Source organism: Psittacula echo (genome assembly GCF_963264785.1).
Source record: "Psittacula echo genome assembly, chromosome: 5".
In the NCBI taxonomy this organism is placed as follows: Eukaryota; Metazoa; Chordata; class Aves; order Psittaciformes; family Psittacidae; genus Psittacula; species Psittacula echo.
Window position 1 is genome coordinate 28,796,523 of NC_137739.1, and position 16,872 is coordinate 28,813,394.

Below are 16,872 nucleotides of genomic sequence, written 5' to 3' on the forward strand. Positions count from 1 at the left end.
TCTTTTCAGCTTTAAATTAAGCAGCTGAGAAAGAACTGCGGTTATCCAGCTCTTTTCTCATTGTTTTGTATCAGTGAACATTTGAAAAACTGATGGATTCAAAGAGATACAAAGATGGGATATTTGGCCAAAAATAGCTAAGCTGAACATGTATGTAATTGCCCTTCAGTGAAGGAACTCAATCTTTGGCGAAACGAGAGGGCTATGTTTGTAGGTGTTATTTGTACTATAGGAGGGATAGGACCAGTTTCCTAATCCTTGGATAGGAGGAAATAAACAGTTTTGAATGTTGTTTTGGATTGTTGGGTTTGTGGGTTTTTTTTAACTCCCTGTTGACAACCCATAGTGATAACTTAGTTTGAAAAATTATAATTACACTGCATTTCCATTCAGCCTCCACCTACCTCCACACTGCACCAGTAACTGTTTTGTTTTGTGTTTTCTTTAAGGAAGTAACCCATGTGCAGAGAACAACGGAGGCTGCAGCCATCTGTGTTTCTTTACACCCCAAGAGACCAGGTGTGCCTGTCCCATTGGCCTTGAGCTGTTGAGTGACATGAAGACTTGCATCATTCCTGAAGCCTTCTTAGTTTTCACGAGCAGAGCAGCAATTCATCGGATTTCCCTTGAAACAAATAATAATGATGTTGCTATTCCTCTTACTGGAGTCAAGGAAGCATCTGCTCTGGATTTTGATGTCTCTGATAACAGAATCTATTGGACTGATGTTAGTCTGAAGGTATTACTGACATGTGAATTCCCTGAATATAAAGCCACAGAGCAGTTACTTTGATGTAACAAAGGTCTCTGTTACATGATCTGTCCTGCAGTTGCTAATGTTGTCATTGAATTGCATCCAAGGAGGCTCTTGGAGATGAAGACAGTTGCATTGTTGAATGCACAGTTGGGTGACAAGCATTTTCCTGCTTCAAAGAAAAATCCAAAGTAGTGTCTGCCCATACCGAATGCCTTGGATGCTGCATGTGTTGCATCCATATATGCATCTATTGTAGAAAAGCTGTTTTCATGTCACAGAGTAATTTAAACATTGAGCTTGGCAGCCACCCCAGCTTTCTATCCTTTTCCAGTTTTGACTTGAAAGGCAATCTTACTCAATATTAACGTTTGGCAAGTGAACTTTGGACTGGTTGCTGTTAGTCTGTGGCTCCAGCTTGGCACAGAAAAGGCCAGGGAACTTGTCCAGTACCCTCCACGCTGTGTTAAGCCCCAGCCTGTCCCCAGTTCTGTCTCAGTGTGTTCCCCAGGAGTTTGACATTGCCTGTGACATGTTTGGTTCATATCCAGGTGCATGCTAAAATAAGTGTCGCGCTGGTCATCAGCGTCACTTCGCTTTTGAAGTGAAGTAATGGTAGAAAATGATGGATTCACTTCACTGGAACTGAATTCCTCTGCTTAGCCTTTTAATAGGTTTTCCAGAAGCAATCAAAGTTTCCTTGCCAATGTGCCTAAGCCATAATAGGGAAAAGCTCACTTTTAGTGACTGCAGGGCATGTGGATTTTCCATAGCCTCTCTGTGAAGACTAATGAGGGTTGTGCTTTAGCTTCAACAGTGCTGGTTGTGGTGTGGATACCTTTCCTTCAGGAACAGTGCCAATGTAATAAATTAGCATACTGCAGACACAGTTACTAAATAAATCTCCCACAAGCCCATGGAGAGCTGGACTGTGGTCACCTTAACCATTTGTAGTGGAAAACACATTATTTCAGCTGCATCAGTGCAAAGATCCCAGTCTCACTCTGTGCAGAACTGGAAAACATGTTACTTGTTTGTGGCCTCCTGAATTATCCAGCATACTCTATTTACACATAGATATCAGTGTATGTTTTGGCACATCTGGGTTTTCATTCCCTCCGCCCTCCCGCCTCCTGCAGCTTAGCAGCGGGTAGTGTAACTTCAGAGCCCATAGCCTTCTCCGTTTCCTTTGGTGACCACCATTTCCCTGATCAACTCCTGCCTCTGGTTGTATGAGGACCCACTTTCAAAAACAATTATACTTTTTTTGAGACGTGGGTTATAGCTGCACAGATACACTACATGATTTCTGGTTTTGAGATTTACCTTTAAAAAATCACAGAATCATAGACTGGTTTGGGTTGGAAAGGACCTTAAAGATCATCTAGTTCCAACCACCCCTGCCACAGGATAAAATATAAAATGTCTCTTATCCTGACACATTCATTTATCAAATCATTAAGAAATTAATAGCTGAAATATTAGCAGGTATGTAGCATGATTGCTTAGTGTTGATAACAAGGGTGGGTACTTGTACATTGGTCCTGGAAGTAAAGTTACCAGTGATATAGTTGACAGTTGTGTCGGTGCTCCTTGTTAGGAGTGGCTTCTTTATATGTTCACGGTCTTTGCCCCATGACTTGTTTTGTTGAGTATGCTAAAGTGTAGATGGGATCAGCAAAATTGCTGCTGGTGACTGGTCATGAGAAACAGTTTAATTCATATTTCTCTGAATTGAGATTTGTTTCAGAGACTTAAAACATTACAGTGAATGAAGTAATTAAAAAGAACCCACCGAACTTTGTATGTGTAAATAGGAGGGAGAAGAGATAAGGAAGAATCTACAGATACATAGCGCTTTCTGAGAATCATATCCTTTTAATCCGTGTCCTGGACTAGCCATCAGAAACCATCAGCTTTGAAAATTCACATCTTTTTATTCTGTGAACTGCTCTGTCATTTTTGACAACAGAAAGTTATTTTAGAAAATGTAACCCTGGCCGATATTTTTTTACTGATTTATTTTTTTGTACACTAAACTTGATAGTGATCATTCATTTTATTTCTGTGGGCTATGTGTAAACACTGTAATAGTTTTACACAATTGTTTTCCAGACCATAAGCCGAGCTTTCATGAATGGGAGCTCTGTTGAACATGTGATTGAGTTTGGGCTGGATTATCCTGAGGGAATGGCTGTAGACTGGATGGGAAAGAACCTCTACTGGGCAGATACTGGAACGAATCGCATTGAAGTAGCCCGCCTGGATGGACAGTACAGGCAGGTCCTTGTGTGGAAGGACTTGGACAACCCAAGGTCTCTGGCTCTTGATCCTACCAAAGGGTAAGGGACAGTGCTGTTTTTCAAAGCTTTGTGTGCATATTCTTGTACATGACAAGTTAATTGGCAGTTTATATAGCTCCATTTCTTTACGGTCTTTGGGAAGATGATAAATGCTCCACAATCCTGTGGGTTACAAAGAAAAATTAAGAATTGTCAATCATATTTTTCTGCCTTTATGTACTGCAATACCGCATGGGTTATTCCTGTTTCTTTTTAATTATTATTATTAAGAAAATAAATGTAGAAAAAGCAAAGCATGCAGCTAAACACGATCTTAGCTGATGTACTCTTTTGTTCCACTTGTCCTTGCAGATACATGTACTGGACTGAATGGGGAGGTAAACCTAGAATTGTTCGAGCATATATGGATGGAACAAACAGCATCACTTTGGTGGACAAAGTGGGTCGTGCCAATGACCTCACTATTGATTATGCAGACCAAAGGCTATACTGGACTGACTTAGACACAAGCATGATTGAGTCATCAAATATGCTAGGTAATCTAGTGTTATATTGCACCAGCCAGTACAGTGTGTGCTGGCCATAGTAAAACAGTTGAATAATACAAAATTGGAATAATATAATTGATATTGAACTTGTGTGTATATTTTTCTTACGAGAGGAAATGAAGAGTTAAATGTTTAAGAATATTCTTTAAATATTCCTAAATTAATAACCATATCATGATTTACAGTGATGATGAGATAGAATGTCATTTCTATGTGTTGTATGAAAATGCCTGTGTTTTACCAAAGCAGAGGTGAGCTCTGAGTTTCTCAGTGTGGGCAGCGTATAGGTTCACTCTAAACTACCTCTGACTTTTCAGGCTGGACACTCATTTTCTGTTGAAGTATTATCTCTGTTTCCAGTTTTAGACTAGTTGTATTAGCTGAAAAACAAAACCAAGATACAGCTTGCATTTCCTGCAGCCTGAAGTGTTGTGCAGCTACTTCTGCAGTATATCATAACATGTTTTGTACACAACTTTACACATTTTCGTATCTTCCATTGGAATTTTGTTTATACATAAAAGGGGTGTGCTGAGATTTACTAAACTTTCATACAGATTTTGACATGATAACTAACTGGATAAAAGAAGGAAATTTTGGTTTCTGCAGCTGACATAGAGCTTTTGTATTGCCCAGATGTTTTGTAAATATTAAATGGTGTTCAAGGTTTTAGCTGAGGCAGATTTTTTGAGAAAAGACAGTTAATATAAGTTTCCAAATGCCACACAGTGGATCAGCGATAGGATCAGAAATGGAATCCAGAAATTCCTGACCTGATATCCTATCCCAGTACCACTGTCAAGGAAAGGCCTTTGTGAGATGGGAATTAATGCTTCTGGGGTTTGCAAATTAAAATCAAAGTTTATTTGGCAGAACACAGTATTTAAGCAAACTCATACATGATTGTTACAGCAAATGCTCTGATTGATGTAACTTCCCTGCAACTTTTTTTTTTCTTTAATCTGTGAAAAGCTATCATTAGAGTGAGAATATTAGATTATTTTTTAAAGGGTTTATTGTATGTGCATTATCTCCAGAGAATCTACTAAGCTTGGGAAAACAGAGAAAGCGATGCAGTTTTGGATTCCAATGCTATCACTGATTTTGTATTTCTTGTATTTGTTGGTTTTGGATTACTGTTGTAGTTGTATTACTGTTTAGAAGTTGCAGTAAGATTGGCCTTTATCTAGAGTTGCTTATTCTTCCATCCAGTGTCCATGATCTATTAAAGCTGTCACTAAGCTTCTACACTACACTTGGAGAAACAAAATAGCCATAGGCAAGGTTAAACTAGAAACTGATTGTGGCATTGAGAAGAAACGCAATATTGAAATCATCTGTGGTAAATTAAACTGGTTCTCAAGCTGGACCTACTGTTACTGTTATTTGTGATGAGAAAGTAAAAGGATGAGCACTGAAGCTAACATTATATGATGTCTTTTTAGTTGGCAGATTTTAAAGACTCAGGTAGACTTCTGGTAAGTAGGCTCAATCAGTTAAGGAAATGTTATTAGACTTGGCGTACATTATGCCATGCCAGTCTCCTTGCCAGGAGAGATCTGAATGAGTGTTGCTGATAGAAACTCCTACCCCACCAGCAATGAATGAAGCCCTTTTAAGTGAATGAATGAATGAATGCTGTCCCAGCTTGATCTTGGTCATTATAAACATTACCCAGACAGAAAAAAAATCACTTTTTGGGGGGAGATATTCCTCCATCTACAGACTATCAAAATTCAATTAGACAGCTTATCTGCTTCCTTCAAAAGAGCCTATCCCCTGAATTCATCACTGTGGACCAGAATTGCTCTTAAGAAGTACCTGAGAGTGTGCAGAATATCTGTGCCCCTAACTTGAACACTTCAGATGCCTAAAAGTAATTGGGAAGGTTGCCTCTGTATTTACTTTTGGTGCTTTATAGGGAAATGGCTTCATGTTCTTGTTTTGGGGGTTTTCATGCCTTCTTCAGTCTTGGCCAGATGGGAGAAGGCACAATGGTAAGTAGGGCAGGAGAAGAAAAATGAAGTGCTCTGTAGAAATCTAGCATTGGATGTTTTGTGGAGGAGAAGATGCTGATGAAGGCTACATCTTCATTTCATGTAAAGTGGCTGAGATTCATAGGGGTTTGTACTTGAAAATGTTTAGGAAGGTGATTTACAATAAGACTGTACTTAGCAGTGTATCTGTGGCAGAGGCCCTCTAATGCTCTGGAAGGTGTTAAATCTGTTATGAATGTTGCTATCTGAGCCACTGAGTGTGGGAGTATTGGGATTTCTGCCAAACAAATGGTTTCCTGATCTCCTGGTATGTTAAATTGCACTGCAAAAGATTTGTGTTTCTAGAGTGAAACACCATAATTTCTTATACTTGTTTCTCTGTGAATCTTGAGATTATTGTATGTTGTTGCTTTCATGCGTATTAACTGAGGGTTTTATTGGCCTAAGATATTCCTGGAGCTGATTTTATTCTTGAATATGTTTTTCCACATCTGTTCGGGATGATAAGAGTGAGACGTACAGGGCAGTATTTAAATGGCAATGCACTGGCACAGTTTCAGACTGCTTTATAGGCAAGACAGTATCAGGATAAGATTTTTGAATGCAAATGTTTAGGTTACCCATTGAGCAGATACTGGTTAATAATGAATCCAATGATGCTGACTTGGAAAATGGGGTTATATGTTAAAAAAGGAATCAAAAACATTTTCTTGATGCCAGTCACACTCTTCATTTCATGACTTGGGAATTGTCCTTTAGTTATTATCCTTATTTTTGCAGGCCAAGAGCGAGAAATCATAGCAGATGATCTACCTCATCCATTCGGATTAACGCAATACAATGACTACATCTACTGGACAGACTGGAATCTTCACAGCATAGAAAGAGCAGACAAGACCAGTGGGAAGAACCGGACACTTATTCAGGGCCATCTGGATTTTGTGATGGATATATTAGTCTTCCATTCTTCACGTCAAGATGGCTTGAATGATTGTGTGCAAAATAATGGCCATTGTGGTCATTTGTGCCTTGCCATACCAAATGGATTTAGGTGTGGTTGTGCTGCTCATTATACCTTGGATCCCAACAGCAGGAACTGTAGTTGTAAGCCTTTTGTTTGCTACTCTGTTCTTCAGTGCTTGTGGCTCCCAGGTGTTCATGATCCCTTTCAGTATAGAAAGTGAAGAGATATTTCAAGTCCATTTCATCAGGGACTGCAGTGATAGGACAAGGGGCAATGAGTTTAAACTAAACCAGGAAAGTTCAGGTTAGATATAAGGAAGTCCTTCATTGTGAGTGTGATGAGGCACTGGAACAGGTTGCCCAAAGAAGTGGTAAGTGCTCCATCCCTGTCAGTGTTCAAGGCCAGGTTGGACAGGGCCTTGGGTGACGCAGTCTAGTGTGAGGTGCCCCTTCCTGTGGCAGAGGGATTGGAAGTAGATGATCCTAAGGTCCTTTCTAACCCAAACTGTTCTGTGATCCTATGATTCTATGATTTCAAAGGTTCTGCTTTAAATATGAAAACATAGTAGGGAGTTTTATATCCATTTTTCTGACATGAATTAGGGCTGAATATTTGTATTTCAAATCTTAGAAATAACAGCACTGTCAAGTCTGGTCTTACTTGTTTTAGTAGAAGTGCCTTCTAGGTGATTCAGCTGAGTGATTGAAGCTTTCGCTGTCCTTACCTAAGTGTGTAGGTGGGTGGAAGAGAAATTCTAAACAAAAAAAAATGTCTTTTTCTCTTCAGTGTTTAATAAAATCATCAAAAATAACATCCAGTAAAACAGCCTCCTAAGTAGTCTGCGCAATGTGCACATGCACTTGAAATCCATAGAAGTTTGTTTTCCCTCTGCGTGTGATAGATGTTATGAGCCTGCCAGTTCACTAGTTGTCCAGTAAGAATGTAAGCTTCTAGTGAAAATAGCAGATAAATATAAAATGTACTGTAGACTTAAACCAACAAACCTTCGGGCGTCCTGGCACAGTAGCATATAAGGAAATTTTAGCTGGATGAAAGAGTGGGTTTACAAAAAGACAAGTCCTGCTTGACTAAACCATCCCCTTCTATGACAAGATGACCCACTTAGTGGACACGGGAAAGGCTGTAAGTGTTGTAAACCTGGACTTTAGTAAAGCTTTTGACACCATCTTCCACAGCATTCCCTGGAGAAATTGACTGCTCATGGCTTGGACAGGTGTACTGTTCACTGGGTAAAAAACTTGCTGGGTGGCCAGTCCCAAAGAGTGGTGGTGAATGGAGTTACATCCAGCTGGCAGCTGGTCACAAGTGATGCTTCTCAGGGCTCAGTACTGAGGCCAGTTCTGTTTGGTATCTATAGCAATGATCTGGCTGAGGGGATCCAGCACATCCTCAGTTTGCAGACAACACCAAGTTAGGTGGCAGTGTTGATCTGCTGAAGGGTAGGAAGGCTCTGCAGAGGGATCTGGACAGGCTGAATCCATTGGCTTTGGCCAGCGGTATGAGGTTCAACAAGGCTCAGTGCTGGGTCCTGGACTCTGTCCACAACAACCCCTTGCAATGCTCCAGGCTTGGGGAAGAGTGGCTGGAAAGCTGCTCATGGAAAAGGACCTGGGGGTGCTGACTGACAGAGCTGAACAGGAGCCAGCTTGTGCCCAGACAGCCAAGGCAGCTGGCAGCATCCTGGCCTGTATCACAAATAGCATGGCCATCAGGGCCAGAGAAGTGATCATCCCCCCGTACTGGGCACTGGTGAGGCTGCACCTCAAGTTCTCTGTTAAGTTCTGGGCCCCTCACTATAAGAAGGACATTGAGGTGCTGGAGTGAGTGCAGAGAAGGGCAACAAAGCTGTTGAAGGGTCTAGAGAACAAGTCTAGGAGTGTCAGGGGGGACCCTATTGCTCTGTGCAACTACCTGAAAGGAAGGTGGAGCAAGGTGGGGTTCAGTCTCATTTCACAAGTAATAAATGATAGAACACAAGAGGAAATGGCCTCAGCTTGCACCAGGGGAAGTTTAGACTGGATATTAGGAACAATTTCTTCACTGAAAGCATTGTCAAGCATCAGAACAGGATGCCCAGGGAAGTGGTAGAGTCACCATCTCTGGAGGTATTTGAAAGATGTGTAAATGTGGCACTTAGGGACATGGTTTAATGGTGGAGTTGGCACTACTGGGTTAGTGGATGGTCTTTTCTAATCTAAATGATTCTATGATGATACAGGGAAACCTTTGACTGTGTATTGCCCATTGTCACTGGTGTTTAAATTCCATATGGGGAACATACTTATTTTATAATATGAAAAGAAATACTTTCTGGGTGAGGATATGTGCACATTTACCCTCCGGAAGTACATAAAGAAACATTTTCAACTTCATAGCAAAAATCTTCAATTATGAATTACCTTCATTTTCATTGTGAATATAATTGCCTCTCTGGGATTTTGTTTTGAATATTCTTTGTCTTCTGTGTGGATGTAGTTTTGACTATGTGAGTTGCATTTTCTTATGCATTCTGTTTTGGCTTGTTTTAGCCCCTGCCAGCTTCCTGTTGTTTAGCCAGAAATCTGCAATCAGCCGGATGATACCAGATGATCAGCAAAGTCCAGATATCATCCTGCCTATGCATGGTCTAAGGAATGTTAAGGCTATCGATTATGATCCCTTAGATAAATTTATCTACTGGGTGGATGGACGTCAGAATATTATAAAAAGAGCCAAAGATGATGGCACTCAGGCAAGTTTACATGGTGTAGCTTTGTGCAGATCTTCTTGTGTGCTTTGTGCTTTATGCTTAACTTTCCCTTTCCATCTCCTGCACCAAGGAATTATTGGCTTAAACTTTACTCTTTCAAGCACTTTCTTATTTATATGCTATTTATGTGTGAAAAGTACTTAGGGCTTTTAGGATGATTTTAATTTATACACGAAGATGTGTAATAAAATGCAGTACATCAAATGTATCTGAAACTTTAAGCCTTGAATTGCAATCTTTAATAAAGGCTGAGCACTGAAGTAAGGCAGACTCAGTATGCTGAGTTTATCTACTGTGCTTTATGCTCAGCCCAGATAAACTGTATTCTAAAAATTAATATTGTGCATGCCAATTGTGTGATAATATTTTCATCATTGTAAAGCTCTCTCAGACTGAAAACTCTCAGCTATCCCAGCTTTAGTTAAACCCTGAGTGAATGCAGAGTTGATTGCCGTGACAGACAGGGATAGGCTTATCTACATGCTTAGTTGTTTTAAATCTGTTGGGGACAGTATTCTTTTTGCGCTAGTTATTCACTCAACAGTGGGAAGAAGTGTACTCTTCTTCCAGGCAGTGTTATGTGTTGGCATATAGCTCCCAGGTCAAGCTAACACTTACTCTTTGAAAGCTAAGGTTTGAGTAAGAATGTAAAATGAAACGGACAGTGGGCAACTTATATTTTCCTCATTCTTGGGCAGTCATATCTGAGCAATATGACATGCTATCAATGTCATGCATCTAGGGACTCAGAGGTTTAACGGTTTCCTGTAAAGGAAATTTTATTTTTTTGGCCGTTTCTTTTAGGATTGGAAGGAGGTATGTTGGGCTGGGCAGCTAGCTGGGTTGTGGATGAATTTTGAAGAAGTTTTGCTCTTGCTTTTTGGGATTATGCTAGGTGCTAATTGTTGTAGTCTAGCTTCTCTTTGGTACTTGCTAGGTGCAAATTGCAACGGAGATTCATTTGCTCTGTGTTTTCCTTTACCTTGGTCACACAGCTTTGAAGATGTAGATCCCCTGCAAATTCTGGCTTTCCAATTTTCACTAATTATTTTTACTTAATTTTGCTAAGTTGTGCTGTTTGCAGATGGTGCATATGAACTTCATACCTGAGTAATGTCACCCTTGACTTTAGGAAAAGAACGATTTCTTTTGGTTTTTAGTCACACTGTCCAGACAAAATAGAGATAAAGCTTTATATAAAAAGAAAAAAGCCTCTGTGTTACTATGCAGAACTTAGTGGCTTAAAATCAAGTTGCTGAAATATAACTTTCACGAGTAATGCTGTGTTCTGTAATTCATTTGTCTTAAGTTGAGCATGGAATGGTGTCTCCAGCTTTCTTGACCCATGTGAACTTTTTCTGATATTGTTTCTGTATTTGGATTGGCAGCATTGTATTAGGAAACTTAAGGAAGCCACCACTGCCCCCTCACCATCATCATGTCACCAGAAGCAGTCACCTTTGAAGGCTACTTTGATGTTGGGAGTCCTGCCAGCAGTAATACTGTCCCAAGGGCACTGGAATTGGCTGTACGCTAGTGGAGCCTATGTAATGTTAAAGAAACAATAGAAAGATTATTTGCCTTTGGGGATGTTCTATATGCTCTAGTGCTTTTCACAGAAATAGTTTTGAAGTCTAGTATTCAACATAGAGTTAAAAGTGTAGTAAATAGTATGCTGGAAGGGGTTGAGGGTAACATTTCCAGGAACTTGGCAATGTCAAGTTTTGTAAGGTCTGTCATGAAGACTATGAGGGTAAAAGCAACATAATGTTGCTAGTATGGGTGTGAAACAGAGCTGTAGCCATTTGACATGTGAGCAAACAGAAGCAAGTTTCATTAAAAGACCTTAGTTTTTAAGAGAAGCCAGGACTTAAAGAAAATCAGTATCTACAACACTATAAATAATAAAGTAAGGAGACTTTAGCAAAAGGTAGAGATTTGTTCAGTTGCCTGCGTAACAGTGCAGGTCTGGCCAGATGGCTGCCTTGTTTCTTGCATTGTTCCATTCAAGTTTGTTCCATGCATAAACATTCAGTATTGTTTTCTTCCATCTCCTGCTAATTAATTCTGCTTACAGGAGGCCCCACAACTGCTTTCTGGGGAGTTTTGCATAATCTTGTGGATTTTCTCTGGATGTTTTTCTTCTAATCCACAGTTTGAATTGAATCTTTTTTTGTTGTTGTTGTTAAGCTTTATTGCATTTCTTGTATTTGTTGTTTCCTTGTTGTTGCTGTAGGTAGGTAGGTAAACCATGCTTTCTGTGCAATCAGTGTTCTTCAGTCAATAATCACAATAATTAATGCAAATTGTTCCCCACATGTTGTCTTGCAGCCTTTCACTGTCATGAGTACTCCAAACCAAAGCCAGAACCCAGAGAAGCAGCCACACGACCTTAGCATCGATATATACAGCCATACCTTGTACTGGACCTGCGAGGCCACCAATTCAGTCAATGTCCACAGGCTGAACGGCGAGTCAATTGGGATGGTGCTGCGTGGGGATCATGACAAGCCCAGAGCCATTGCAGTAAATGCAGAACGAGGGTGAGATTCCTCTCTGTACCTTGTACAGAGCATTCTTGGGATGTATGCCAGCTGTGTGTGTGAATCTTGTGTTGCATATGTATATTCTGAAAAGGAGACTTTTTGCATGTTTTACTGTTCAGGGTGTCAGTTGACTGCTTGCCCAATTCTGGCTTTTAGAGGTATCCAGGTTTCTCTTCCTGTTCTCTCCTTGGCTGCCTACTCTGGTATGCTTAGATGTTAACACAGCCATGTGGTTGGTTATAGTGAGGAACAGAAATAACTCAGGTGAGGAAAGCAAAGTAAACCCACCTTATCCTGTTTACTGTGCACAATCCAGCCACCTAATAGGACAAGCAAGAAAATTTACACTGTTATATCAGCTGGGAATCTGGCTTATAAATGTTTTATCATCATAAAACAAATGCTTTCAGAAAAAAAAAAAAGCGTCTCTCATGATCTACTCTAATAGTATAAAATCAAAGAAACAAACCAACCAACCCCTGTGTTCTGTCCACTTTTAAGTTAGTTCCGCCTTGGTGTGTATCTCAAAAATGTCTGAAATTAATTTAAACAGGTAGGATACACTAAAGTGATGCAGAAAATACCTTGTTTTGCTGTAAAGCAGTTTTAGCTAGATTCAGCACACCCTCACCTCCACTTCAGGTGGTTAGTAGCTTCATTTTCAGAGGTCAAAGATGGTCCTTTACTGTTCTCTTTAATAAAATAGATGCTTAAATCTCAATTTACTACTTACCATGTGCTTGAAAGATGTAGTATGAATGGTTTGTAACTTCGTGGATACAGAGGCACCCAGGGACTCTGTTGTGGGTTGGTATTTTATACAATACTCAGTGTACTCTGCATAATTCAAAAACTGGTGTGGGGAGTGGAGGATTAGAGGAAAGATTCTAAACTTATTGGTACTTAAGTCACTTGGACATCTTTGTTCATATTTATAAAAGTTTTCCGTTTGCATTTGTTAAAAGCTTATCTGCTTTCTCCATTTAAACAGAAGTTTGAGTTTGTTGACCTCCAAAACTCTCATATTTTCTAGTCAGCTCTGCATTCTGAACTACTTCTGCCTTAGTTACAGGAATACTGCCCTCCACCTCTCCTTTGGCTGCACATTCTGACTGCTGCCTCTCCTCCTGATTCTGACATGAAAGGCTATGCAACAGTGCACACCACTGTATTAGGGAGTGTGCCCATGTTATCCACCACTGAAAAAATCACTGACTTTTTCCTGAGGGAGTTCTTAGTTTGCCATGTGGGTGCGTAAGCCCTTTTTTCCGTATGCATGGGGTAGGCAGAGACTTTCTGTTTGCAGCTGAATTGGCTTAGGCAGATGAAAAGAATTGATGGTACTAAAGCATCAAAAAAACAAAAAAAACAAAAAAAACAAAAAAAAAAAAAAAAAAAAAAAAAAAAAAACCAAAAAAAAAAAGAACAATGCCATCCTGAGCTCTTCTTCCTTCTGTGATCTGTGTTCCTCTCAAGTTTGGTAGGAACTTCTACTTGCTGAGAAGGAAAGCAACCCAGAAAGAGAGGAGGTGGTGGCTAATGGTTTTGGGTTTTTTGTCAGAAACAGCTTCTGGGCTTTGATTCACAGATGGGAGCAGCTTTACCCAAGGATGGTTGAAGAAAGTCTGTGCAAGTCAATTACAGCCCTCACCTCAGCAGTGCTGCCAGCACAGCAGTGCTGAGTGCTGAGGCATTTTATGACCTGTATTAAGGAAAAATGCTATTAATTTCAGGCTATCTCAATATGCCAGTTAACAAATGTTTAGGGTTCTACAGCTGACAGATCTGGATCTTTGTGGCTGGGAGCAACAGTCACCACAGTTGTCCCTGTGTAAACCGTTCCCATTTACACGCAGAACCTATGTGCAAAGGTGAGTTGCCTCCTTTCTGAAGCTTCTGGTATCTTTGTTCTCAGGTACATGTACTTCACCAACATGCAAGAGCGAGCTCCCAAGATAGAGCGTGCAGCCCTTGATGGCACAGAGAGAGAAGTGCTTTTTACTACTGGGCTAATCCGACCAGTAGCACTGGTGATTGACAACAAACTTGGAAAGCTTTTCTGGGTGGATGCAGATCTGAAGCGCATCGAAAGCTGTGACTTGTCAGGTGCGTGATACGCAGTTAAACATTTGGAACAAAGCGCGTGTATGTACAAAAAAAGATGGACTGTGTCTTTGCATAGTACAGCATAAAATGCAGGGGTGTCTGTTTATTGTTATTTTAGATCTAAGTCTCGAATAAATAAGACCTGAGAACAGGACTTGGGTAAACTGACATACGAATAAATCAGCAGCTAGGCCATCACATGCTGGTAGTGGTATCCTGTGGTTACAGCTTCCTTTGTGCGCATTATTCCTTTTCATGGAATTAAAACTCCATGTAAGCGTATGTTTGCATACTAAATACATACTTTAATCCAATTCTTTGGATCTTTTTACAGGGAAAACTAAGCTTTCTCTGGTTATTATTGAACCCAAGGCTTTAGTGCACATTTATTTGATCAGGCCACAGCTAAAGAACCAAACCCTATAGATAAGATAAATGCAGGGGAAAGCTATAGGTTTAGAAGAAAACCAATATTTATTAACTAGAGAATATGTGTCATGTAGCCAGAAAGTCATGGTTGTATTTGATCCAGCTGAGCTCTCTGTAATGTGATTCACTGAACTGTTGATTTTTTTTAATGAGTTAACAGCATATTTTTATTTTAAGCTATTTTGGGGACTTGCATCACAGCTTCAGAAGAAATCTGGCAGCCAAAATTTTGTTGGCTTTAATCAGTTCCTCTGAAAAGTATTTTCTGAGAAAAGCACTTTAAAATGGGAATACATGAGCAAAATGATTTTGGTGTAAACTGAGGCTGCTGAATAAATTTGACCAAAATTGTGTATAATGGTTTTTATGCCAACTGGACTGGTTTGGACAACTTATTCCCTCATAGGCTTGGTGAGAGGACATTGTTATGGAGGATTCTGAAGCTTGCACTGTATCCTGCTTAACTGCATACTGCTAAATCATGAAGTAACCACAGATGTGCAATGTTTAACTTCCAGAGAGTGTTGAAAGAACCATAAACCTGTCTTAACAGTTTTCTTTATGAGTTTCTTGGATTTTTCAGTTAGAGTTATTGATGTGTTTTAGACATTCATAAACCATTCACAAATAACTTGTCTGCCACACCAGGCAATTAAAAAGTGGTATTTTATATTATTGTTGAAGTGATTGGAAAAGATACAAAATTGCTGCAATGAGAACATGCTTTGTTTTCAATTAGATTTTAAATAGAGGAATTGTGTGTCCTTCCAGTTTAATGTAGTTTACATTTAACTATTGATTTCTATGTTGAAAAACTACACATCTGTTTCATTCTGGGAATCAAAGTATTTAATTACTATGGAAATTCAGCACTTCCTTACCTGTAACATGTTTTATCATCTTTGTTTCTAACCATAACTGTTGAAAACAGCCTTTTTTTTATTTAGATCAAGTTTGTCATTTTGATCATTCTTCTAAAGAACGATTTAATGGTGTCATCCAGTGCCATAGGTACCCTTTGCATCTCCTTTTAAAATTATTCATTAATAGTTTGGACTGTCATTTAATCAAGATGATATCCAGTGTAATTATAGTATAGATTAATCACCTTTCCCACTGCTGTCTCTACAGCTTCCCAAGTCACCAATGTTCAGTATTTTACAGATAAGGGAGAAAAAAAGATGATGCTTGATCTACTCACCCAAAAAACCCCCAAACCATTAGCCTGGTTTAGGCCTGGATTTGGTAGGTTGCTCAAAGAGGCTAGGATTCTAACAGGACTGCTAGATTGCAAATGTCACCTGATGCCTCATGTATTCACGATTTCAGGCTGCCTTCAGGAAATCCTACAGGAAACCAACTTGCCTTTTATTTCTAAATGGATGAGCAATTTAGCACTTAAAAAAATTGAGCTGAAATGAAACTTTCCTATTTTTGTTGTATCTTCCATGCAGCTGAAAATTGTACTTTTGAGTCAAAATGTCCCATTTGCTTAGTCTGGAAAAAGGACAGTCATCTTTGAAAACCCAATGACACTTAAGTTCATAGGAGTTAAGGTTGCTCAGCAGGTTGCAGGACAAATAAACAAGCGCCCTGTGCTTTGTTCTTTGAGAACCTCCTTCTGTCAAAAGTTTTCCTAGTATTTCTGCATATTAAGACCTGTTTAGGAGAAGACAAAGAACATCTCAGGACCTGCATTGCTGGAGAGTAGTGGTAATGGTCAGGTTTAGTGTCCATTTAGTGACACTAATGTGGGTACATCTGTTCTTTTACTCTTTACAAGTAAAATCCACTGATACTTTGGCTACCTCCTGAAAACCGCATTGGTTTGGAAACAAAAGAAATTCAGGGGTAAAGAACTAAAACCCCAACTGCAAGTCTGAGGATTTCTGATCTCTGTATAACTACATCTGATTTGAATGCATGCTGTTTGTCGTAACAGCCAGAGTCATTGCAGATGGTAATTTTATGTGCAAAACTGATAGAATCTGTAATTGAAATAAATGTTACATTCTTTTGCTTGGCTGAGTTTTATGTAATTTATGCAGCAAATCAGTTGAATCCAGTGCTCATAGCATTTCTATTATGTATCTCAGATTCTATAATCTCATTTTGTGTAGATATTCAAAACTTTTCTGTTTTAAATCCAAGCAGACATAAGGTCTTTATTCCAAAATGAAATACGAAAGCAAAAGAAGCACCAAGCTATTATTTTGTTTTGATACCTCATTTTTAAAATCAAATGTACCCAGTATGCTTAGGATCACACAGCCTCAAAATGGTTTCTGTGAATTGATAGAATAATTCAGAATCTCTTGTTCACCCTAGAAAAGCGTAACAAAAGCAACAATTAAATGCCACTAAGTGTAGGGCAGCAGACGGTAGAAGACCGCAAGCAATTAAAGTTAAAAGCATTCATAAATGCATTTTTACTTAACATGTGTTTTTCACATTG

General features: G+C 39.4%; 1 protein-coding gene across 3 annotated transcripts in view; it reads left to right on the forward strand.

Moving 5' to 3' along the window:
• Positions 1–16,872, forward strand: part of LRP5 (LDL receptor related protein 5) — a gene marked incomplete at its 5' end in the record, with an annotated part of 129,279 nt that overhangs the window by 94,704 nt on the left and 17,703 nt on the right. For all 3 annotated transcript variants that reach the window (XM_080619946.1, XM_080619944.1, XM_080619945.1), the window contains 7 exons: positions 450–739; positions 2,870–3,096; positions 3,409–3,593; positions 6,383–6,706; positions 9,116–9,318; positions 11,668–11,879; positions 13,798–13,988. In XM_080619946.1, coding sequence (XP_080476072.1) covers positions 450–739; positions 2,870–3,096; positions 3,409–3,593; positions 6,383–6,706; positions 9,116–9,318; positions 11,668–11,879; positions 13,798–13,988 — 1,632 coding nt within the window. The remainder of the gene's footprint in view (positions 1–449; positions 740–2,869; positions 3,097–3,408; positions 3,594–6,382; positions 6,707–9,115; positions 9,319–11,667; positions 11,880–13,797; positions 13,989–16,872) is intronic.